Here is a 26,554-nt window from a genome sequence, read left to right on the forward strand (position 1 = left end):
GTATTTCATAAACACATTGCTCATAGCACAGTTTTAACTAGCTTGTTTTTCATAATGGCCACTATCAAATAAATGAGTTTTTCATAATGGCTATCCCTGAAAATACAAAAAATTGCTGCATGTTTGTGTTTTCCAGTAAATAATTCTGGGAGATTAACATGGACTACAAAATAAAAGGTACTTCATAATAAGACTGATGATTACTGAACCGTGTACTTATACATCTGCTCTTTGGAATGTATCTTGTTATATCCTAATCCTATACTAAGGATTCATTGTAACTGAAAGTTAAATAAAAAGATAAATTGGCAGGTACTTTTAAATGAGCAATTTCTAAATTTTTTAAGGCATTAACATGTCCTCTTGAGAATTTATTTAGACAATAATATGAAGATAGTAAAAAAACCCTGGTTTTCAGAAAGTTAACAAAAAATGCTCATTTGGATAATGTCAGTAAAAGCACTATAGCTGCATTGCTTCTAAACAGAATACTATGTGTGTTCTAGATCTATGTTTTATCATCGTAGCTGTTAATAATTACACTCAACTAGGGAAGAATTTTTAAAATAGAATTTTATCTTTGAAATGCTCAGTTACTATATATATTGGTAACAACAAAAAAAAGCTCACAATTCAGTTTTATATTTGTACAGTTGGGAGCTTTTTAAATTTTCATTTCTCTTCAGGATAGCTCCCATATTAGCTGTAGAGCTCTATACTTCTGTTCTGGTCAGATGAAATTCTTGAAAGCTGTGAAAGAGTGGCTTGCAATACTCAAGGCTTGAGTTGAGTATCACTGTATTTAACAATAAAATCTAATTGATTTACGTGTCCTAAAATGTAATGTTCCACTTCTGCTCCACAATGAAAGCCATATATTGAGAAAAAACCCTAAACATATAGAAAATCATTGAGCTTGAGAGCAGTAATAATCTTCCAGAGGAAGAATATTCCATTCAGAATGCCATGGAATGCTTTCCCTATGACTTTTGTCAAATATTACAACAATAATCAATAAAACTATTTACTAACGCAGTTCAATCAATAAACCAAGATCTTCTTTAAAAAGCTCTTTTCCAAACACCGGTTTAGAACCGGAAAAAGCCTTGACTTTGGCTTTAGTGCAAATATAATGCCCCGTGTAAGATACAACCAAGTCCAAGAATAACCTAAATCTATCAACCATTAACATAACTCTGACAAGTCCAGTTCTAAACTGTATTCCTAAGAACCACATCAACATGTCTTTTAAACACCTCCTCAACCACTTCTAGCAGCCTGTTTCAGTGCCTGACCTTGGACACCTAGGCACATTGTTGACTTCTATTCAGCTGGGTGTTTAGCAATACCCTCTGGTCCTTTTCCACCAGGCAAATTTGCAAACATTCTTCTCCAAACCTGTAGCATTGCTTGGGGTTGTTGTGACCAAAGTGCTGGACCTGGCACTTTGCCTGGTTGAATCACGTACAGTCAGCCTTGGCCCATCAATCCAGCCTATCCAGTTCAAAAAGTTTACTCACTGTAATCAACTGTAAGAGGTCCTCCTCTGTTATCTCTGATCCTTCTACAGCCAGGCTGCCTTCAGATGCAGAAATAGAGTAGCTGACATGGTTTAATTATTTCTCATTATTTCTTGTGAGATGCAGTGTTTATTAACAGAGGTGTAGTATGATACTATACTATAACTATAAAGTTCTCAAAACTTGGCCCTTTTGTTCTTTAATGCTGTAGCAGGCAGCACACACAGGAATTCTCTGGAAGTCTGCCTTGTTCCATAGAGCACAGTGCAATATCTAGTATGTAGAAATAAGAGAGTTGAGATTCCCCATACAATCTTCATCCTGAGCCCTCAGGTAAAGGCATCGTTATATGAGGTTATGTGAAAAATGTTCTGTTTATTTGTTTTTTCCCTCTGGGATTGCTTTTTAACAGGTCACTGACTGATTGGTACTCAGTGAATGAACAGGTATTTTCTGTTTCCTTTAATCCCCGTTCAGTGTGTGTGACCCCAGGTACTGTTTAGCAAAGAGCATTCAAATCTGTCATATAGCTCAAGTGAGAACAAATTTTTACCCCCTGAAGTTAGAAGCTGAAGGCCTGCCTAACAGCAATAGTAGAGATACAGCCTCAACACTTCTTCAGATCAGACCAAATATTTCCAGAAAGTGCTCAAATAATATCACATATACATTTGTATAATGTGTATATGAAAAACCTGATTAATGAAATTTAGATTAGTTATTACTTCTTCTATCCAAGTCAGGCTGTCACATAGTAGTCCTTAAAATCAATGTCAGGAAAGCTTTATCCTTTTCAGAGCATTAGCCTTTCTTTCTCAAACACATCTGAAGAATTTGATTTCTTTTGTAATATTAATCAAACAATATCTTACATTGAAAAAGAAGTGAGAATGTCTTTTACTATTCTTTTTATACATCATTGGAGAAAACCTCAATAAAGATCAAAACATAGAAGCGTCTAATGAGAAATATGGTTCTCCTATTAAGATATGCGGTTCTTTACCTCATCAGAATAATTTATGTCTGATATAAAGGAGTTCAGAGTCTTCATCTGATTTTAGAGTAAATACCTAATCTGAATTAAAACAACTTTTTTCGATTCATATGCCAGAGGAATGAATACTGAGTGTTCCTACTTGAAGCAGAGAGAACTAGTTAGAAGCTTGCTTTGCAAGAATCTAAATTAGCCACTAAATCATACTTCACTTTCTAATCTTATTCAATTAAAACACAAACAGCACTGCTGATAAGGAACATATTCCTTACTAGTACGCAGCAGGGTAGACATCATACAGCTGAATCAAATACCTGCTAAAATAGTTTGCTTAAAATACTCGCTGAGTGTCTTGATCATATTATCGTTGTCTTTCTTAGGGTAATGGGAAGATTTTAGACTATTTAGTTGTATCTTGCAGAGTTCACAATGATACAAAAATATTTGTTTGTATTGTGTATCTGGGAAATAGCTGATTATTAGAAATACAGGTAATGCAAAATCTCCTTTGGATATAATGTTATTTTACTCTTATTTTAATGTAAAATATAATTAACATAACAATCTAATATTTCAGCCAGGACTTTTGCATACTCTGAAATCCAGAGCTCTGGGTATGCCAGACAATGTTTCTACACATATATTTCATTTTAAAAAGAAAAGCATCTCCTCCAAGCATTATTTCTATCAAATAGATTTGTACATTTGGACATACGAGTTAGTTCATAGTTCAGTGATACGAACTGCAGGATATATATAGCAAAAAACAATCAGATTTATCATATATTCCACTAATACCTAAGAAGTACTAGCATATTTAATGTTTTTGGTATTCCAGATAATTCCTTTTAATTATATCACAGTAGTTCCTAAAGGCACACCCAAATTCTAAGTAGCTATGAAACAGCATATGTCAGTTCATTGAAATACTTAAGAGTACCCAATCTAAGGGCACTCTAAAATGGTCTAAAGAGCATGTGGAAGATTATGGAAAGTATAAAAGTACATTTGAGTGAAATGTAGAAAAATACATGGGGTGAATGTTTTGACCAGCACCTGTAGAAACTATTAAATATCAATAGTAACATTGTGAAATCCTTCTTTAAATAATCTATTCTTTTTTATTCAATTAAAGCTGTTAAAATAATTTAAAGTAGCATTTTTTTATCCTTATTTTTAACAGCCAAATGAAGAAAATGAGATTATAAATGATAATATAAATTTATCTGATGTATTTTCTATATCCTAATGAAGAAAAAAAAATGTTGCATTGTGTTGGTTTTATCTCATTACAGAAATAAAAGTGACTCAGCCATGACTCTAAATAGACTATTCCAGCATCAGTATTCCTTAACACAGTATTTCTTAATTATCCATGGTATCTATTGAAACTCTGAAATTTTATATTACAGTGCAAAAGGCATCTTCATCAGTTCATTGATTCAGTTCTTAGAAAAGAATCTTAATTCTTTTTTTGTGTATTTTTTATGGCTCTGATAATATGCATTATGTCTACAATACTACTGGCAAACGCCATCTCACAGAGGTTATACCATAGCTGACAATTTCTGATATTGATCACTTTGGGTTTTGTTTCAAATGCATAGCATTTTTGAAAGGGATAAACTACATTTCTTGGAGTTCTTCAGAAAGAAAAAAAGAAATTGCTAAATCAGGAACTTTGGATTATGATCATACAAAAATCCCAAACTGCTAAACCAAGAAATGAATTTACAGCATATCACATAATCTGTAGTAAGTAGTAACTAGTTGAGTGTGTTCATATTAACAAATTATGTGATGCAGTGATAGATTATGGTACAATACCACTTGTGTCAATAAAATGTCTATCTATAATGGAGAACATTTCTTCCAGGATAACAGTTCCTAAACTGATAATAAATTTATATTAGATGACAGTGAATCACTGTTGTCAAATTGTGAACAGTCCAGCAGTATATTTTGGGTATTTTTTTCCTTCTCTTTTAAGTACTGTACACATTAATTTTTCAGCCATTTATATTTGTTTCTTCTTCCTATTTCCAGGCTGACTGGTATGAATCTACCTTCTCCTGTTATCAGCAGTAAGAACTGGTTACGACTCCATTTTACATCTGATAGCAACCACAGAAGAAAAGGATTTAATGCTCAATTCCAAGGTAAAAAATGTATACAAGTACATTAAAAAAATGTCCTTTACCTTTAAGCGTTGCTAAAGGGGTGGTGGTAGAAACTTGTGTCTAGATATCAGGGGTTTAGTAAAGACCTTGCTCATACTACTACTGCTCTTACACTGAGTGGTTGTTATCTGTGTGCGATTAGGCACCTCTAGGGATTTACTTTTGGGAAAAGCATTTGTGCTTCACATTGCAGTTTGCTGTTAGTATGTATTTGCTTGCTCACTTTTTCTCTAATAAATTGCTTTGCACGCAGTCTGATCTTTGCTTTAAAAACATGCCTGGAATGCAACTTGTAGGAAGACAATTCCTCACAAAGGCATGCCCCTATCTAAACGTTGTCTTCCTTCATTACTCAAACTCCAACTTTCATCCAAGAGCTATATTCATCATCTGGAAATTTAAATCATCCCTAGCATATCACAAATCATATTTCACACTCCTGCATAGATTTACATATACAAGTTTAAAAGAAGGCAAGAGCATATCAGTGTTGCTGTCAATTGCTGCTTATGTTCATCAATATGTTCATTAAAATGCAATTTTTTATAATGGATTCTTTATTGATTTTTGTACTTCATAAATCATTACTCAAGATCAAAGATACTTTCAGTTAGACTGAAAATAGAAGAGATTCCTAATTTATCAGTGCTTTCAAATTCTATGCATACATAAGATGTTTCAAGTATTTTACCCCCCACACCATCAAGTCATTTCTGAGTTCAGACCTTTTTTGCTGAAATATCCTGTATTGCTTTAGCAGTGGCAAATACTCTGCAACAACTATATGTTTTGGTGACTATAACATACACATGTAATGCATATAGAAGCATTTAATTTACATAGTTATTTTCTTCTTAAAAAGATGTTAAAAATTTTAGTAAAAAAAAGAAATCTGTGAAATTATGTTTAATTTTGCTTATTCAAAGCAATCGTGCTCTGTGATCTGTTGCACTTAGAACTTATTTTTACAGTTCACTGAGGATACATATATAATACCACTGTTGCTGACTGGGAATTTAGGTGCACTGCTTATGTTAACTCTGCATCTTAAGCCTGTTAACTGGAGGTCACAAAACCAATGTTATTTACCTTGCTGATGCAGCAGAAAACTAAGAATCAACAGAAAAACAAAGGAAAGTTTGGGAAAGAGTACCCAACACTGAAAACCACTTCTTGGTTCTTTTTTCAATATATCCTGTCTCCAGTCAAATAATCACCATGGAGTTAAAGCCTTAGGGAAATACCTAAGAATATCATTATTTCAGCCATGTATCTGTTGTTCTGTGTAATACATCAGAGATAAGGTGTAAGGGTAAACTTCCCTGATACAGAATACTGCTCATGAATGACAAGTGGAACTATTATTGTTCAGATTCTTACAATTATGGAAATGTCCTTTCTTAATTTAAATAATCCCTTCTAAAATGAAGGTTTATATGATTTACTGTATTAAAAACAAACATCTGAATTATGTGAGTCACAGCTATATATCTTAAAAGGGTCAATAGCAATTAAATAGATTTCTTTGTTGGTGATACAAATCTTATAAGCTGTGTTAAAACATAGGAGGCAGTCTTTCAACATGCATAGGATGAAAATTCAGAGTAATATAAAGATCTGGTTAATCTAATAGCTTCACTAATTCCTTCTTATTACACAGTTTCGGTAATTCTATTTCATGTGTATTTGAGAACTAATCAATAATTTCATTTTAAGCAGAAGTAACCATGTTATTTGTAATCAGAGAATTGTGCCATAATTACAGAATGGCAGAAATTCAAAGGGACCTTTGGAACTCATCCAGTTCAGTGCCCTCCTCAAAGAAGGGTCACCTAGAGCAAGCTGTCCAGGGTTTGTTCCAGTTGGGTTCTGAATGCCTCCAAGGTCAGATACTCCATACCTCACTGGGCAACCTGTGCTAGCATTTACCCTCACTGTAAAAAAGCTTTCACTTATTTTTAAGAGGAATTTCCTGTCTCTCAGTTTGTGCTTAATGCTTCAAAACTTGTCAGTGGATATCACTGGGTAGAATCTGGCTCCATCTTTTCTAGACCCACTCATCTCATCAGATGATGAGATCTGCCCTTATTCCCCCCTTCCTCTCTCCCAACCACCTTTTCTTCCCCAGGCTATAATATCCCAGCTCACTCAGCCTCTCCCATATGTTTTTTGTTCTCAGAAGCTTATTTCAGCTGTAATTCAACAACTTTGAAAGCTGTTTCTATCTTAGGTGCTTTTCTCAAGTAAAATAATTATTTGAACCTATTATAAAAAAAAAATCCTGTGAAATATATGACCTTGTTTTCTGGTAGAAAACACTTGCCATGAAAAGATGAAATAACCATTAAACACTCACATTACTAATAGATGAGTACCTATTACCAGTCTGAACAAAACCCAAGAATCTTTTTTATCCTTTTATTTTCCCAGAATTCCTAGGTCTTAGGCAATGTCTTCAGGGCATTCAGGATTCTGCTTTCCTACATTATTTAGACTCCTGTCTTGCTCTGCTTCTTGCTTAGAAGGGCGAGTTCATTCATAGAAGGAACATTCATAAAGAGTGGGATTTTTTGTCCATGGTTTGTTTATTTTTTAGTTTGTTTGCATTGGTTTTGGTTTTGTTTTGTGTTTGGTTTGTTTGAATTTTTGGTTTGTTTTCACTTTTTATTGTTTTGATTTTCTGTTTGCAGTAAAACTCTATGCTGGACAAGACTAAAAATCTTCATTGTTTTGTGGAAAAAAGGAAGTCAGTAATTTTGATTGCAGGCTTTAGATGTTAAATGAAACCAGCCTATTACACCTTTCCAGATAGTGTTATTGTCTTGAGGTGTTATTATAGCACAAAAAATTATAGCTGTCAGCTATAAATGGTATTGACAAAGCAAAATTACAGTTAGATAGCATTCAAAAAGTGGTAACTTATGCATCTGAAGATTGCATCTTAAGAATTGTGTTGGTTTGACCATAGCTGGACTCTAGGTACTCACCAGGGTGCTCTGTTACTACCCCTTATCAGCTGGGCAAGGAAGAGAAAATGTAACAAAGGCTCATAGGTCAAGATAAGGCAGGGAGAGATCATTCACCATTTGCTATCACAGGCGAAGTAGACTCAGCACAGGGAAATTAATTTACTATATTGCCAATCAAATCAGAGTAGGTTAATGAGAAATAAACCTGAATCTTTAAACACCTTCCCCTTCCTTCTTTGCTGGTTCAACTTCCCTCAATTCTCTTCCTCTTCCCTTCCTGCCCCAAGGCATAGGGAGACAGGGAATGGAGGTTGTTGTCAATCCATTACACATTGTTTTCTGCTACTCGTTCCTCCTCAGGAAAGGACTCCTCACTCCTCTGACCCTACTCCAGCTTGGAGTGCCTCCCACAGGAGACAGATGTCCATGAGCTTCTCCAGTGTGGGTCCTTCCCATAGGCTGCAGAAGCAGCCCAGGGCAGAGGTTCTCTCTCTCCACTGGGTACTGGGATTCCCCTGCTTGCCCAGGACCCTCTGAGTTGCTTCTGGGCTTGTGTAGGTGGGCCAATTTTCTAGTAAAAATTCAGATTATAAGACTTCTTCTACATTTAGCATGCAGATAATTTAATTATTTTTTTCAACTCAGATGAAACTTACAGCTTATGTGTTATCATGTTATCATGGCTATGTTATTGCTTTAACTTGGCTTTTTCCAATCAACCAAACCCAATATAATTTAAAAACTAATTTAAAATTTTTTGTTGTTTGATCTAGAAAAAGAAAATGGAATTACTATAATTTATTTAATTACATTATTTGAACTACCTATTAGATATAAAAATATGGATAAATTTTTTTGTTCAATTTTTTTAAAAGTTTAGACCTTTCCTCTTGCAGTGTTGCTATATTAATGCCCTGATTTAAGTCTGTTTTTTGATTTTATGGCTATTTTAATTTCCCCATGAATCATATTTATTGTCCTGTCTTCTATCAAGCCAGAGTAGAAAGTCAAGTAATATTTTAATTTAAAAAATGAACAGGTGTAGAGTGGAGGATTTGGTGCTTGTTATTTGTTTTACTTTTTGATCTTTCGATGTTAATTTACTCAATAGAAATAGTTATGCCTCCATTTCCCAGTGAACCTCTAGAATTTTTCTATATTTTCAGAGTTTGTAGACAGAAGGGGACGTGGTGTAAGTGGCCTTGAAAACAACCAGAATAAATTAGAGTGTGATGACATGCTTTGCCTTGTCTGATTCATGTCTGATTCATTGGTCTCACAGAAATCAACATTCCCAGTGGATTTAAATGAACTTAGTTTTTCTTCTGCCTTGTTTCATGATGGCATTGCCATAGGGGAAAAGATGTTTCATTCAGTTTTGAACTTTTTTTGAATTTTTTTTCCTCTCTCTGCTCTGTCCTATGCTGATATACAACGACTCTTTTGGTGTATTTACCAAGAGTTGCAGAGAATATGATTTGCTTCATGCCAGTGCTTCAGAAATGCATAACATCCCCAGAGGTGAACATTACAGTCACTCTAAGAGATGAAAACCTTTCCCCAGCAACAGAGCTTATCAATGTACACAGACTAACTTAAAAGGTGTGTTAATGAATCTCCTGCTTTTTGCATATTGACAGCATGTGTACTTCTTGCTTACCTTTCACTTATTTCCAGAACAATAGGAGAATGTTATTTTACTATCTTTGGGTTTCTTTATCCTAATAGAAAAACCACGATACTTTTGTCTGTACTTACTAAAACTAATCTGTTTAAGTTAAATATTTATTTCAATATTCCTAGAAAGAGAATAAATTAAAAAGTTTCCTAAGCAAAATCTGATTAATAAGTGTGTTCCACTTTTACAGAATTAGATCTCTGTTGTAGAGTGCTTCAAATTAAATGTGCAATTTTTAGCAGATTATTAGAGAGGTTCAAGGAGGTACTAGGTATTTTGATCATTATGTACCATAAGTTACCTACTGTGCTTGACTACCTTGTATAATTCACGATTTAATAAACAGATAATCCTGAAGTAAACAATGGATATAATAGAGGCTGCTAAATTAGTAAAATCAACTGCTAGGAAAAATAGTTCTTTCAATGATTTTTTAAAATTTATTGAACCTGCATATAAGTGTATTCCTATCCTTCCTACATATTCTTTGAAACCTTAGAAATGGTGTTACAAATAAGTTAGAAGAATTTGTGACATTTGCTTGATGCATGGTATTTTTACTCAAGGGTTTTCAATTATAATTATCACTTAAATTTAGAAAATTAGCAAAAGTAATTGATAAAATCATAAAGCCAGAAAAAATGTAATTTTCAAGCTCTTAAGATGATGCTGAATATAATTTTCCAGTAAATAGTACTGAGACAATAATTTGTATTTTGTTAAATTTTAATATAGGAGAACATCAACAAGTAGGTTACCTACCATCTTTCTTTACTGTTCTGTTCTACGGTTAGCAGAAGCAGTGTTAAATATGTATTCTTGTTTTCTCAGTTGTAGTAGTCTGGTTTGATGTTTCTGTGTCCAGTAGTGTTCTGTTTTCCCACAGCAGGGTGAAAACTTTTGTTAACCTTGTAGTTCCCCTTTTTCAAGCACCAAATCACCTCTCAATCTCCCACAAATATTAAAGATATTGAGTACATGAAATCTCCTGTTAGAAGTAAATTTCATCAGTTAGTATATTTTTATTGTGAGTTGCTGACGTTTGAAACTTCCAGTGATCACCTGCATTATTACAGCTATCTTAAAATATTCAACTCACACTGGATTCACAGCTAAAGTTACATGTAACTTTTTTTTTTCCCCTTTCTGTTTATTTTTTCCTTCTGTTATTTATTGTAACAGAAAAATAATCAGCTAGGACATCCCTTAGAGGCACAAATTATGTTTTCTTAACTGCATTAGTATTCCTGTCATGGCTGCTGTAGGTGGACTATGCTTCATCATTTATCTTTTTTCTTCCCATGTTTGATTTGTTTATTTTTTCTTTCACATTGTATATTTCTTCCCCACTTTGACACTCTCACTGTAGATTTCCAACATCCTATCTGTACAGTCATTGTAGTTTTACTAAGTCATTTATTTTGAGAGTCTCTTCTTTTGACATCTTTAGATTTGAGTGCAAATGTATTAAACTGTTTTCCAAGAACTTCTGTTTAGTGAAATTGGTTTATGTTTCAATGACATGTACTCAACTAGGTGGTAATGTCTGCACGAGTCTGCTAAGAGATCTCAGATCATGTTTGTTTATAAAGTTGGAAGGAATAAATCTTCTTCTAGTAAAAGTAAGATTGGAATTTAATCTAAACCATCATTTTCCATCTAATTTTCAGTCTGTCTCAAAACTTGTCCCCTTATTGTATCTTACATTGGCACCTGCAAATATAAAATTTCCAACACTATTAATCACTGGCACATATTTTTTCATTTCTAAATTTAATTTGTTTGAGCAAAAAGAATTTTAATCAAATAAAACCTATAATAATGAAATCAATATTTAAGTGTCACAAAATATTTCTTTTTCTCCAGATCTACAGGAATCTAAATATGTATCTAAAGGAGCTAAACTTAGAATAGATATAGAAGAATTGGACCCTAGGAACAAGCTGTGTCCTCAGGACTGTCAGTCTGAAGTTTATGTAGAATTTCTTAGTTCCAACAGTGTGAGACATTTGACAAAGACTCCAGTTGCATACAGATTTATAAGAGAATTCTATCTTACTACTAAGCCAATGTATAGGAGAATAATACTATGAACCCTTTTTTTTTGGACATTGTCAGGGAAAAAAAAAAAAAAAAAAAGAGAGAGCTCATTAGAAGGTGTACCTGCTTCATGATGTCAACACTAACCTGATGCCAGTCTGGTAACAGTTGTTTATTCATTGTCTCTTTTTTGGCATGATGTTCTAATAGAACTAGTAAAAGTACTCTGTGGTTCTTCTTGTGGAAGTAGTGTACCATTATCATTTTACCTATCATCACTGATTAAAAAAGAATAGCTGCATGGCTCTGCCCAGAGAGTTAAAGTAGTGAATGGAATAAGAATCCAGTGGTGGCAGGTCACCAGTGGTATGCTCTAGGGCTTATTGTTGTTCAGTATTTTTATCAGTGATCTAGATGAGAAGATTGAGTGCTTCCTTAGTAAGTTGCAGATGACACCAAGTTGGGGTGGGAGAGTTGATCTCTCAAGAGTAGGAAGGCTCTGCAGAGTGACAGGCTGCATGATGGACCACGGCCAGTTGTAATCAATAACAGCAAGTGTATGGGTCCTGCACTTTGATCACAACAATCTCAGCGCAATGTTGCAGACCTGGGGAAGAGTGGCTTGGAAAACCCAGAAAAAGAAGACCTAGGGGTGCTGTTTGACAGCAGTGTCAATATGAGCCAGCAAAGTGTGCCCAGGTGGCCAAGAAGGCCAGCAGGATCCTGACTGTAACACAACCAGTGTGGTCAGCAAGAGAAAGAATGTGATCAGACCCCTATAACTTGGCACTGGTGAGGTCACACCTTGAGTACTGTTGGTCAAGTTCAGTCCCTTCATTACAAGAAGAATATGAGGTGCTGGAGACTATCCAGAGAAGGCAATCAAGCTGGTGATGGGTGTGGAGAACAAGTCCTGTGAGGAGAGTCTGAGGGAATTGGATTGTTAATTTGGAGAACAGGATGCTGAAAGAGTAGACCTTATCGTTCTTTCCATCTACCTGAAAGGTAGGGAGATGGGTGTTAGCCTCTCTTCTGCCAAGTAAATCATGATAGGACTGGAGAAAATGATCTGAAGTTGACTAGGGGACTTTAGACTAGATACTGGTGAGAATTCCTTTTACTGAAAAGAGTACTCAAGCACAGGAATGGGCTGCCTGGGGAGGTAGTGGAGTCACCATCCCTGGAGTTATTAAAAACATAATAGATGTAGCACTTCAGGACATTCTTCATACTGTTTTTTTCTGGGTTCATGGTTGGATTCGATGAGGTCTTTGTCAAGCATGATGTTTCTGTGATTCTGTGGTCTTCGACACAATTTATACATTTCACTGTTTTCCCTCCAAATCACAAGGGGGGCAAAAAAAAAAAAAAAAAAAAAAAAAAGAAGTTCCAAGCAAGAAAAATTCTGCAGACCAAAGAACATTCCCTCAGACTTGTAGCTAGTCTGTCCAGGATCATGTTAGGTCACTCAGTGCCAGGTCTTCTACAGTCCCTTGTTTGAAGGCAGTGCTGTCCAAACTACCTGACCTCTAAGACTATTTATTTGGGGTATAGTGAAACTGATGCATACTCAGTGAACTTCTTATTTTTGGATGCGAAAATATGCGTTTGGAAAACACTGAAGAAAATTTATGTTTCGCTGATCTCTAGCCAGATACCAGCAATATAGAGGGAACAGCTTGAATGTGACCTAAGAATTTTAGAAACAAGGCATATGCATGAGTGATGAAAGTATACAATATATGTGGAGTGGTTTGCAGGCTTCAGGGGAAACATACATAACCTACGTGCAATAACAGAATCAATTAGACTCATTATTTGTGTTGCACAGGATAAAAGTGTTCAGATGGTCATCTTTTGCATGGGAAGAAATCAGACATAGAATAGCAGTCTGTTAGTATTACCACACTGCATTTTCTCACTACTTACAATACAAGAGAGGAGTTCTCTTCAAGTTAATCTGTGTGATGGTTAACAGTCAACATGATCAGTGTAAAAGCTGTGTTTTACAGATGTTTTCAGTCCAAACTACAGATTTTATTTCTCTGCAAAACCTGAAAATAAGTCAAAGACTGACGTTAGAGTAAGACATTCTGGTGGATATTTGATCATCTCACTGAGTGGCACTATTGAGATAGTAATGGGAGAAGAACTATAAATCAGCTTTTGATACTGTGATAGAAAAGACTCTACTGAAGTGGCATTCAGACAAGGAAGTGAGTGGATCTCATAGTGGAAACTGTTTTCCAGAAACTGTGGAGACACCTGCAGGCACTGGAGACTTGATGTCTGCTGAACTTGTTTATTATGATACATCATATATTGATTGCACAAAGAGCTAAAGCAGTCCATCAAGGCAAGGGCCAGATAAGTAACACGCAGAAGGTTAATGGAAGACAGATGGCTGTTCTTCCTTTTCAGTTTGGAGATCCAGTGTCATCTTATACACATACAAAAGAAAGATCTGTGTAAAAATACATTGTGACATCAATTTATCTTGGAGCTGCAGCATTTGTTCACTATACTACATGCAGAGATTTCCAGCACAGGGAGCAGGTGGAAGGTCTGATTATGACAGGCACTACTTTGCTGGATTGATGGAAGAAGGAAGCCAACTGATTGTGAACCACAGCTTTTACAGGTAGCCACATAGTAGAACATCTATCCCTGCTGTGAATCTCTCTGGAGTTATAATACTGATTAGTAGGGGAAGATTTTGAAAGCTGTTAGTGAGGAAAAATACTGGCATGATATATTAGACAGAATACTCTTCAGGCAGAAATACAGAAACAGTAGAGGATTTGATTATTCAGTGAGCTGGTTTAAAACTGGATATGCTATGGGAATACTGTGATGCCTCTCCCAAAAGTCAGAAGAGGTAGCTTAGAAAGAAAAGCTTATAAAAATATACTCCTATGTTACTGAGTCTAGGGCCTTTTTAAATGAAGAATTATTGTAGAATTCCCTTCATAAAACTAAAGTGAATGATAACGTGCTGAGAATGGTATTTTTTTTTACTAATTTCTCATACTAAACTTTTAGAAAGAATTAATGATATAGCGAAACTGTAACTGAACAGAAGTCAACTTAGAGCAGTAGTCTATTTACTGGTCCCACATGACTTTGAGTGAAAAGGAAATTAATGTTTGATCTAAAGCAGAATTCAGAGAGAATTTTGATGCTGCCAAACATGGATTTGGATAATTTCTTCCAGGGCCAAAAAAAAAGAGGGGGGAGGGGGTACTTGATTGGATGCTGCAATATGAATGAAGACAAATTACTTTTTTTTCAACAACAGGAGTACTCAGCTTCAAGAAAAATAGAGCAATGCAGCTAAAGCAAAGGGACATTGATGAATTTCTGCACTGTACTGATATAACCTTGCTAATTCCCTTGAAAAATAATTATATGAATAATATTGCAAATACTTCACTGTTTCTTATTGAACTCTGTAAAAATATGTAAAACTTTGTCAATCTTTGTAACACATATAAGACCTCCACTCTCTCAACATACAAAATACTGAAAAATACTAATATTTTCCTCTGTATTATAGTAAAAACAGAGGGCTCTTCAAATACATTCTTTATAGTGACACTGAATCTGAAGGCTGGACAGGAAAAGCCTTTCTTATGATCACTAGGTACTGGGCAATATGCTGTTCCTCTTCACCTTCAAATATTTGTATTTAGGAAAAAACCTGCAGTGAAAGGCAGCCAGGAGCTGAACTCAGCAGAGCAGCAATAGAAGCAGCTTGAGGAAAGTACCATCAGATGATGTCAGAAATATTTTAACTTTGAATGGTTGCCAATACTGAAAGCCTTGCAAGTTATTTCATGTAAGAAGAAAAACTGGCAAAGTACTCATATATTTGGGTAATTGGGTAAAAAGAGATGTTGTCATCCAAGATGTACACGGGGACTGCTTTATTTAATATTTTCTTTGAGTTAGCACGTGTCTGTGATGATAGAAGGAAAGAAAAACATATCAGAAAATTTGCTGTTACAGTCTCAGCAGGCACATTATTAGAAAACTCCTACATCGTAGAGGGCACAGAGTTGCCAGCACTCCATAGAGCCTCTCTCAGTGCATTTTCAAATATAACTAAAAATGAGAATTGCTCCATAGAATAGAGAAACTTAATAACCCATAGTAAGAAGTGTTTCATAATAAATTAATAGACTTCACAGAAAATTTGATTTCTTCCATTTGAAATTATACTTTTAAGCGCTTGAATTTATTAGCTTGCACAGTCCTCTTGTTGATAATTCAGGCTGGCAAAGAGAAGCTCTGAGGAGACCTTACAGTGGCCTTCAAGTAGCTGAAGAGGGCCAGCAGGAAAGCTGAGGAGGGACTTAGTACAAAGCCATGTAGTAGTAGGACAAAGGGCAGGTGTTTTTAAGCTGGAAGAGGGTAGATGTAGGTTAGACATTAGTAAGAAGTTCTGTAGTATGAGAGTGGTGAGACACTGGTACAGGTTTGCCCAGGGAGTTGTGGGTGCCTCATTCCTGAATGTGTCGACTTCAAGGTGTGGTGGAGCTTTGAGCAACCTGGTCTGGTAGGAAGAGTCCCTGTCCATGGCAGGGGGTTGGAACTAGATTATCTTTGAGGTCCCTTCTATATCATAAATCTTCTAAATCTATATCATAAAGGGTCCTAGAGAACAAAGTGTTACAAGGATTGGCTGAGGAAACTGGGATTGTTTAGCCTGGAGAAAAGGAGGCTGAGTTGCCTCTCTGTCACTACCTTGAAAGGAGCTTTTGGTTAGAAGGGTGTTTTGTCTCTTCTCCCAGGTAACAACCAAGAGTAGGACAAGAGGAAATTGCTTTAATTTGTGCCAGGTGAGGTTTAGATTGGATAGTAGGAAATATTTATTCACCAAAAGAGTTGTTAAGCATTGAAAAGGCTACTTAGGGAAATGGTGGAGTCACCATCCCTGGAGGCAATGTCTAAACAATATGTAGCTGTGGTGCTTATGTACATGGCTTACTGGTGGACTTGACAGTAACTAAGTTACAGTTGGACTTTGTGATCTTACAGGTCTCTTCCAAACAAAATAATTTTATGATTTCTATGATTTAACCCCAAGCCTATCTCCTATGACCTTAAGCAGATTTTCAGGCTTCCTGCCATCCCACATTTTGCCAGTACCTTTTGACCAAGTTCACATGTCTACTACTTCCTCCTGTTATTAGTTTGAATCATTACTCTTAGGTTAATGTCATTTTTGGCATTGGGTCATGAAAGGTCATTTTGAAGTTACTCCGAACTGCAGTCTGTATATAATCTTCTTATGAAATTTCTCTGAATGTAGTTATTTGTCACATTTTGCTTAAACTAATTGTTTATCTATACTTTCCCAACCACTATTAGGTCTTGTTTACTCAAATTTATAAAAAAGATATTAAATATTTAATGTTCTGTTTATTTTCATCTCTTCACTTAAGTGAACACAGTTTTTCTACTTGTATTCTAGTTTGTATTTTCCCTGTCCCCAAGGAAAATGAAATGAGAGAGTTTGCTGTCTAGGACAGCCTTTTCAATGTCAGAATGACAGCAGGTCTCAAATATATCAACCTTCCTTTATTCAGAAACAGACTGATGTTATTATTATTATTTTAAAGTACTCTAATAAGTACTTTAAGGTATTGTATACTAATTTTTTTGCAATTCCTTTTTACTAACAACAACTTTGAAAACAGTATATATATATAAACACAGAGAAATTTCTCTGATTGAAGGTAATAGCTGTTTAATATCCTCAAAAGACATAGGGACTTCAAATTTCCTCTTTGCTGTTTTAATTCTGTTGCCCTCCTGATTACTGCCAACTATCAAGGTTTTACTCAGTGGTTCACCTGGGGCAAGCATCTAGGTAGCCCTACTTGAGCAAGAGTGTTGGACAACAACCTAAACCATTCTGTGATTCTGGTACTTTCTTAAAACTGTATTTCTAAACTGTAGTCATCTTTTCTGGAAGGTAATTGTACTTGGAATATGTGTATTTTCTTCACACAAGTTGAAATATATCAGAAAAAAAAGCTTCAAAGAAAAAAATATCAGTTTCAATGGAGGTTTACAACTTGAAACTTTAACTTTCATGATCCATTCAAATAATGCCATGCATATGATCTTATCATGGCTAAATTTATTTTAGCTGTAGCAAAAATGTAAGGAATACCACTAATGCTTTATGCAGGCTGATAAGATTCTCTCAGACTTCCAGTGCTCAGCTCTGCCCTCCTCCCTGAATGTATGTCTCATCTCCAAAAGTATCTTGAAATTATTCTTAAGGGAAAAGATGAAGTGAGTTAATTCATTGGGCTCATCCAAATGTTTAAGTGAGGACAGCAGAAAGTTAGGCAAATTTTAAAAAGTAATCCTTTCAAAGGATGAAAATGCTGTTCATATCTGACATTATCAAAATAAACCCATTTCTATTTGTGTCATGAAATGGCAGATCATCTGTAAAATCAGGAAAGCATTGTTAATGAAAATGCAATCCAGAAACAGAAAAGTAATATCTCAGAAAAGGTATTCAAATGGGATGAAAATGGCTACAAATAGTGCAATGTAGAGTATTTCTTTTATGTTGCAGAAAAGGTTGAACTGGTTCACTCAAACCAGTGTTCAGTGGCCTCTATTCTTCCTTCAGAGGTTGAACAGTTTGTATTTTAAAGACTGTACTCATTTCTTTAAAAAAATGGACAAAGAACTACTATTCAGGCTGCATATGAAAACTTGCACAGAAGTTTGGTATCTGTGTCTCAAATTAACAGCCAAATGTAAGTGTCTGTAAGACACAAGGATCCATGAGGCTAAATTAGATGAAGTTCTCCAGACATAAAAACTTGTGTCATCTATTGCTACTGTCTAAAATGTAGGCATCCAGTTTGAGTAAGTGGTTTATATATCTCTGTTGTATTTTATAGAGAGGAAAAGGCATCTCTAGAGGATGATCCATTGTGCCTATCTTAGAAGGGGATGAATTTCCCCCTCGAGGTAGCTATTTCTCTTTAAAAAAAAAATATGCATTTCAGATGACTGATCCTAAGTATTGTAAATCCCCTATGTAATATTCTTTCAGAGAGATACAGAATGTTTTGACATGTGAAAAATCTCCAAGGATGGAAACTTCAGGGCCTGTTTCAATGTTTGATTGTCCTAATAGTGAAAAAGTTTTTCATTTATCAAGTCAGAATCTCTCTTCTTTCATGTGACATCCACTATATTTAAATCTGGTGGGTATAATTTTTCCTCAGTCCCTAGAAGTGCACTTCAAGTATGTTTAACAAATGCCTTCAAAAGTGAACTCCCACGGGGAATTTGATTGATGATTGCCACTTTCACCCTTGAAATAAGGTCACAGGACAAAAAGAAAGAGGAGAGTATAGTTCTTTTCCTGGTCTGCTGGATAGTACTCAATAGTTCTACCATTTATCGTAGCATGTAAACAATGTGAGTTTTGAATCTTCCAAGAACCACTCACATACTTTACATGACACAGATACTAACAGGTTTTGAAATCCATGCTGGAGGATGTATAAATTACTGCCTTTTTAAATCACCAAGCTCTATAAAAACTGTATTTTTTTCAATCAGGATTGCTGCTTTTTTAATTTCTTTTGTTTGTTTGTTTATCTGTAGGGTTTGCGTTTTTTATTACTGACATGCATCATTATATTCTCATTAGCATTCTGATACACAAAGTCAGTCGCTAGCTATTTTGCTATTGCTGTTTGTTTTTGCACAGTAGTTTTGAGTTGCCCAGGCTTGTTTCATATTATTTTCTGTATTTGATTTCCAATTTCAAGTTGTTTCCAAACTACAAATCTAATTAATTTTCTTTGAATCTGTCCTATATTTTTATCCTTTTTTTCTACCATTCCAATTAAAATTCTGTCCATGTGTTCCTTAATGTATAACTGCACTGGTTTCTTCTCATGTCTCTTCCTACTTTGCTCCTGATCCCTTCTATGGTGCCTGAACTATTTAGTAAGGATAGGCTGGGAGTTTATAGCCATTAAATGGAGAAAACAGATACTAAGCTTCTGATGCATCTCTCTCTCTCACAAAACTTTGTCCCTTTGAGAGCTTTTCTTCTAATTCAGTTGAGATTGCCCTGAAGATTCAAAAGGGGTTAGGTGAGCTAAAGATTGTAACACTGTGATCCTACAGCCTTAATCTCCTTAAGAAACTGAACTTAAAAACGTCTACTACTGAAGAGTGAATTAAATAAAAGCAGATGTGAATATCACATTTAAAGCTTGTGGTTCTTAGATATGTGAATGTAATATACTGTAGACTTTATGTAAGAAGTTTAAAAAGAATGTTTAAAGTTTTTGCCATATGCACTGGCAGATAAAGGAAACTTGCACATGTAATGTGTAATGAGGACAGATTTTTCTTATACTCTATAGGAAACTTGAATTAAAAATATTGCAAGTCCTGATAATGTCTGTTTAAAAAGGACATCTTCCAAAACCAGCAGTGGGTCAACCCCAGGGGTCAACACTGAGTCCAATCTTATTCAACAGGTTCATCAATGGCCCACATGATGAAACAGAGAGTATCCTCAGCAAGTTCACTGATGATACAAAACTGGGAGGATTGGCTGACCCTCCAGAGGGCTGTGCTGCCATCCAGTGTGATCTGGACAGGTTGGAGAGCTGGGCAGAGAAGAACCTAATGAGGTTCAATAAGAGCAAGTGTAGGGTCCTACACCTGGGAAAGAAGAACCCCAAAGTACGGATATAGATTAGGGGCGGACCCGCTGGAAAGCAGTTCTGAGAAGAAGAATCTGGGAGTCCTGATAGACAGTAAATGACCAGTGAGCCAGCAGTGTGCCCTTGTTGCTAGGAACACCAATGCATGGGTTGCATAAAGAAGAGTGTGGCCAGCAGGTCAAGGGAGGTCATTCTCCCCCTCTCCTCTGCCCTGGTGAGGCCACAGCTGGAATACTGCATCCAGTTCTGGGCTCCCCAGTTCCAGAGAGACAGGAGATTACTCAATGGAGTCCAGTGGAGGGCAACAAAGATTTCTGGGGGATTGAAGCATCTCTCTTATGAGGAAAGGCTGAGAGAGCTGGGACTTGTTAGCTTGGAGAAGAGAAGGCTGAGGGGAGACCTTATCAATGTCTGCAAGTATCTAAAGTGTGGGGTCAAGGAAGATGGAGCTGTACTCTTCTCAGTAGTTCTCAGTGGCAGAGTGAGGGGCAATGGGCACAAGCTGGAACAAAGGAAGTTCTATTTAAACATAAGGAAAACTTCTTTACTATGAGTGTGACAAGGCACTGGAACAGGCTGCCCAGGGAAGTTCTGGAGTCCCTTTCTGTGGAGATATTAGAAACCCACCTGGATACAGTCCTGTGTAATGTGCTCTAGAGGATCCTGCTTTAGTAGGAGTGTTGGACTAGATGATCTCTAGAGGTTCCTTTCCAACTCTGTCAATTCTGTGGTTCTGTGATTACTGTAATGTATGGTTTGGCTGCTACATATATTTTCCACAAGGTTTAATAATGAATTATCTTCTTTTTTTTGTTGTTGTTTTTTCAGTGAAAAAAGCAATTGAACTGAAATCAAGAGGAGTCAAGATGTTGCCCAGCAAGGACAGTAACCACAAAAATTCTGTCTGTAAGTTTTTTATACCATTATCTTTAGTGATAAAGACATAAAAGCATATAACTTCTCAAGTCCTTTTAAATATACAAATCAAAGAAAGAAGATTTGGAAAGCTGTGATTGTAAAATGTTTATTATGCTTTCAACTGTCACTGAGTTACAACTGATGATAATAGTGGGTGTGTATAAAGCAGAATGGTATTCTAATGTCTGAAAAATATGGATATGTAGGGAAAAAAATTAAATATAAGAATATTTAGAATTCAGAGATGCAAGGCAGGTTAGAAAATCTAGGCAAAACAGTACCATACAGACTTTTATCTGTTCAGTACTGGCAGCAGCAAAGGCAAAGGTATCTTAGCATTTTTTAAATCTAGCTTTATAATTTCTGTTCTTTGTTTTTCTTACCCTCAGTTGATATGACAGCACTGTCTTTACCCTCCTTCTTTCACCCTCCTTTCCTGTGATACAGCACAGCAGGGTTTAAGAACTGCTGTGATTCCCACCTTCTCAAGAAGATAAAGACCACAGCATGATTGGTGTACTCTATAACATCTGTTCAGTCACCCTAGACCTTTTGCCCCATCTATAATTTAAGGGTAAACCCAAGAAAAATAGGAAGATAATTTTTATTTTGGAAAGCAGAAGGTCCTTTTAGCCCCAAAAAAGCCAGAGGGTAATCCAGGGTTCATCTACTACGCTCACTAAAAGTGCTTGTATAATGTCTAAGATGCATTAATGTAAACTAAGTCTTCTTGTAATATCACTGAACTCAGTGGAGTGAAACGCAGGCCATGTTTTAATTATTGTGCAAGTAGAGGTTGTGAGTGTCTTGAAGGCTCCTGTCTAAGAGATATTATTGGTGTCTGTGTTTCCTGCAGTGCATTGTTTAGTGCAAGTGAATGTTTTGGTGTGCTCATTAGAACAAAAGATGCATGAGAGATTTCTGCTTTAAAGAATGCATTTTGATGGTGAGGCACTCAAAGGAACTTTTTATGCAGGTGCAGCAGAAAAAGTTGATCCATCTCTTTGTTATTTTTATCTGAGATAGTATTTTTTTCATTATTTGTAAGTTACTTTTAGGAGCTGTGGTGATCTCTGCTTACACTCTCAGAGCACATGCTGTCAGACACCAACAATTACAGAAAGTAGAAGTAAGACAGGCTATGGAGGAAATTATTATAAGGCAGTCTGCTGTTTACTTCAAATGTGATGTCGTTTTTTTTTTTTTCTTCCCTTTGTGTATTGACTTGTAAAGCTTTATTTTTGATGCCTTTTTATTATAAGTTTCATATATATGAAGGTTATAACAATGTAAAAATTAAAATACAAATAGGTGGATTCAAATAAAATTTTGCTGCTCCTTTCTGACATGGGTATTTATAGTGTTTAACTCATTTCCATGCTTACAATAGTGTAAGTAGAAAGTAGCTGGGTATTCAACTTCAGAGCACTTGGTGAAAATGGCTGTTACTGTGTGGTGCCAATTAGCAAATCTCTAAAAAGTTAAAGACTTACACCTCTCCCAGTTTTGTTTGTTAGATATTTTTTAATATTCTCTCAATAACAGAAAGCTTACTTTTGGGTTTGATTTATGGATAGAATGTGATAGAAGAAATAGCAAATATTTTCAAACTGTGCTCTGTGAACCTGAGATCTACAGGTTTCCCCCAGCTCTTCCTCACAAGCACAACCCAAGAGCAGCTGCAGAATGCACTTTGCAGTTGAACAGCTCTGTTAAGATTTAAGGAGAAGGTGTTACAAGCATACTGGTAATTCCTTGTGGAATGCAGAACAATATTTCAGCTGTGTACAGTCATATTTCACTCCATCCTTCAGACCTGCCAAGATTCCAAGTTGCTACCTTTCACTGCTGTGCCATTCTTTATGAAGAGTCAGGTAGCAAAACATAGCTTTAGGATATAGGTAGATTTAGGTACCTTGGATACCTAGGATATAGGTAGCTTTAGGATATAGGTACCTTGGTAGATTTACCATAGAAAAAAAATAATTATATATTCTGTTACTCTGCAGGAAAAGAAAAAGGTTTTTGCTTTGGGTTTTGTTTTATTTTTATTTGTTGTTGTTTGTTGGTTTGTGGGGTTTTTTTGTTGTTGTTGTTTTTTTCTTCTTTAGTACACCTGAGAGAAAAGTTGGTTGCCAGAGTATCCCTGCCAGTTAGTGCCCTTTAGGAATCGGCCAGATGCAGCTGAATCATGATTAACTTATGCAAGGAAATGAGAAAGAGATGGCAAAGATTATTGAACTAAAATATGGTGGTCCCTGGTTCATCCAAAGTGTAAGCTGCCTACAGGGGGCTTAAGTGGTGACCTTGGCAGAATTTGGAACAGTAAACTGGGAGAAAGTAAATGGACAGACTGTTCTGGTGGTTACTTTACCACAGTTTGGTTCTCATTAGTGCTTTGGAGCTGCCACAAACACTGGCCAAATCCAAAATTCTGCATATTTCCCCATGGTCATCTGAAGCCAATCTCTCAGAGGAGCAAGGAAAGAGTTTCAGTTTATGAATCAGCTTAGGGGAAGCAAATCCAATTAAGTATGGTCTGGTGTCCATCTGTTTAGTGGCAGGCTTAGTGTACTCGCTTTTGTTCCTTTACTTAGTCAATCTGATATACATGGTGTATTTCCAAAGGATGTTACTTGATCCTCTTGCTGTCTTTACTCACTCTCATTAAATGATATAAGCCTGTACTCTCTGTATGCCTAATAGCTGTGGCCTTTTTCTAAAACTACTACAACTATAGTTTGTATTGAAACTGATTACATTTAAAAAAAAAAAAAAGCGCTGGGCTTTCTATAAATGTGTTCTCATGGCAATATTCCTGCCTATCAACTCTGTCAGTGATTATTACCTCTAAACATATGGGCATTACCTGTACATTAGAGCTTTTACAGGGAACATCCTGCATATCCAAGAGAATGAGAACCCTGACAAAGTGGCCCATGAGGACAAACCATCATTAGGCAGGCACAGTCCTTATAAAGGCTCATTTCTAGGCAAGAAGGAGACCTCTGTGTTTATCTTGTGAAACCTAGCCTCTGATGCATGCCAGGCAGTTACTGCTGGTCATTCCACATGCAAAGGATAATGTGTGAATGTAGGTTCAGAGCATCAGTTTATAGAATATTGGAAGGCTGTAAATGCACACTTGATGCTCAGCAGCTCTGTGAATCTTTTGGTCCCTGCACAGCTCTCAGCAGCCCAGGGACAGAGCAGGGTTAGGAGAGCAGACGCCCTAGCAACACCTAATACCCCCAGTCCCAGTGCTGCAGACTCAGGATAGTCTCCCACTTCCAGGGCCTCCTCACCAGTAGGAGCACAGTAAATGCCAACCAGGTTCAGCGGGGTGAGAGCCATCAAATAGGTGAAAATAGAAATGCTTTTGTAAGGATTATGTAGTGCGTGCAAATCTGCCAGTGCAATAATGCTAGGAGGGGAAGGCAACAGCAAGAATGAAGTGTTTAGGAGATCTGATTTTCAGAGTTTGCTTTTGTCAAAAGAGTGTGGCTCATGACACAGCAAAGTGCTGTGGAATGTCCACATTCTGGCATAGCAACAAAGCTTAACATCTGAAGTTTGAATCATTGTTTTATATGCTGTATTCATATGCTACTGTTAATGGTTTGTTATTAGTTACTGAATACTGAGTGACTTAACCCTTGCAAAATGTTTAGTGTGTGAACTGTCATGCTTTACAAAGCGATATCTGTAGCAAGACAAACCTCTTTTAGGGCATGGCGCTTCAAGGTCCAACCAGGTGTTCCAGCAGAGACTCACAAATAGTGCTCTGAGCCTATAGCCCTCAGGGTTGACTAGCCTGGATCAGTGCTGTTGCTCCAAGAGCAACTGACCTCTCTGCTGGCTAGCTCAGGACTGAGCTGAGCCTGAGACTCAGGCCTCACTTTTTATTGGCCCCCTAATCCTGCTCATGCGCAGTTAGGGCCCACCCTAATTAGGCACAGGTGGGCTTAACACAAGCTCATGCCCCCTACCTGGCAATTAGTGGCACCTGGTTGCCTTATTTCACTACAGACATCTGTAGTAAAAATCTCTTAAACATCACTGAAGTGATTTCAGGCTTCTGTACTATTCTTTGAAAATATATTTCAGAATATCAGAAAAGCACATATTAAATGGTTTGAAGAGCATGATTTTAGTCTAAGATTAGTACATCCTATGAAGAAATAGCTGCAAAGTTTATCCAGGCAGTTCTTCACCTTGAAGATGATCAAAAGTTCAATTTTAAGACAACAATTACTGCTGTGTACAGCCAAAGAACAATGAGTTTAACAGCCTAAATATTGACTAGTGCAAGTGTATAAGGTGGATTAATTAGCACGTGGTGTTGAAAAATATAGTTGATTCATACCAAAACAGGAATTACATTGCTTGTTCTGTGAAAGAATGACAGCAGTCATTATTTATCTTGTTATTGGGTAACAAGACAAAAATGGCTTAGTACATTGAAATGTAATATTAAAAATATGTTAATGGCAACATTTTAGGATGGAAATCTGTAGCTTGCCAATATATTCCTCTCATTTTAGATAATTGGCAATTTCACCTGCCTAATATTTGGCTATGATAAATTTAATTTGATTGAAACAAAGCAATGACTTTTTTTTATCATATTGAGCATATGTTAAACATTAAGTTAAAACTGGAAAAAAAAAGGAAGTAATACTTAAAACACTGGAACTTTGATACAGTAGGTATGAGAGATGGATCCTGGAATCTTTAATATTAAAAGTATCCTTTTTATATATGTGTACACGCATACATATATATTTATATATACAGTATATATTTATAGTATTCCATTACACCATTAACTGTGTGTCTTATAAGAGATTAATGACTCCATTTCCCTTTGTACTGACTGTAATAGGACAGAATTTGGAACTAGGAAAAAATAACTACAACATAAATGTCTTTTATAAAGCTTTAATAAAACAGAAGGGATAATTACCCTGATATACTTTGTTCTATCATAGAATGTAATATTACAGAGTTGCCCAAGTGTTAAAGAATTCAGGCTTTTCAGGGAAGATAAGTATCCCTGAAGATGAAATTATACAATGCTATTTTACTAGACTGTATGAATTGCTTCATAAATAATGTTAGTAAATTATAACTTGGTGTTTCTAAATAGCCTTCATCACAGCAGGGAGTTTAAATACCTTTTAAAATACTATGCAAAAATCTTGCTGTGAGGAAACCTACTACCTAAATGTATTTGTGAAGAAGAGCATCACTTGTAGCTACAAGTAAAACAAGGTGCTCCTTCAATTATTTACTATGTCATTTGCCTATGTAATTTGTAAAAAAAAACAAACCAAACAAAACACCAATCCAAAAAACAGAAGAAAGCAACTATTAAAATATGTAAAGCAAGATGTAGTCTGATTGAATTATGGATGATTAAAAGTAATTGTTATAAGGCTAGAAAGCCATAGCTGCCAATAAATGATGTTCATATGCAATTATGTAACAGTACTGGTCATCCAAAGTTAGTGTTCATTCTGTATGCTA

General features: G+C 36.0%; 1 protein-coding gene across 1 annotated transcript in view; it reads left to right on the top strand.

Annotated features, from left to right (window-relative positions):
* The window catches only part of CSMD1 (CUB and Sushi multiple domains 1), a 945,929-nt gene that overhangs the window by 622,852 nt on the left and 296,523 nt on the right, over positions 1–26,554 (top strand). Inside the window, exons 6-7 of the mRNA XM_030448332.1 lie at positions 4,561–4,673; positions 20,936–21,013. Of these exons, the coding sequence (XP_030304192.1) occupies positions 4,561–4,673; positions 20,936–21,013 (191 nt within the window). The remainder of the gene's footprint in view (positions 1–4,560; positions 4,674–20,935; positions 21,014–26,554) is intronic.

Source organism: Calypte anna, chromosome 3, assembly GCF_003957555.1.
Source record: "Calypte anna isolate BGI_N300 chromosome 3, bCalAnn1_v1.p, whole genome shotgun sequence".
Lineage (NCBI taxonomy): Eukaryota > Metazoa > Chordata > Aves > Apodiformes > Trochilidae > Calypte > Calypte anna.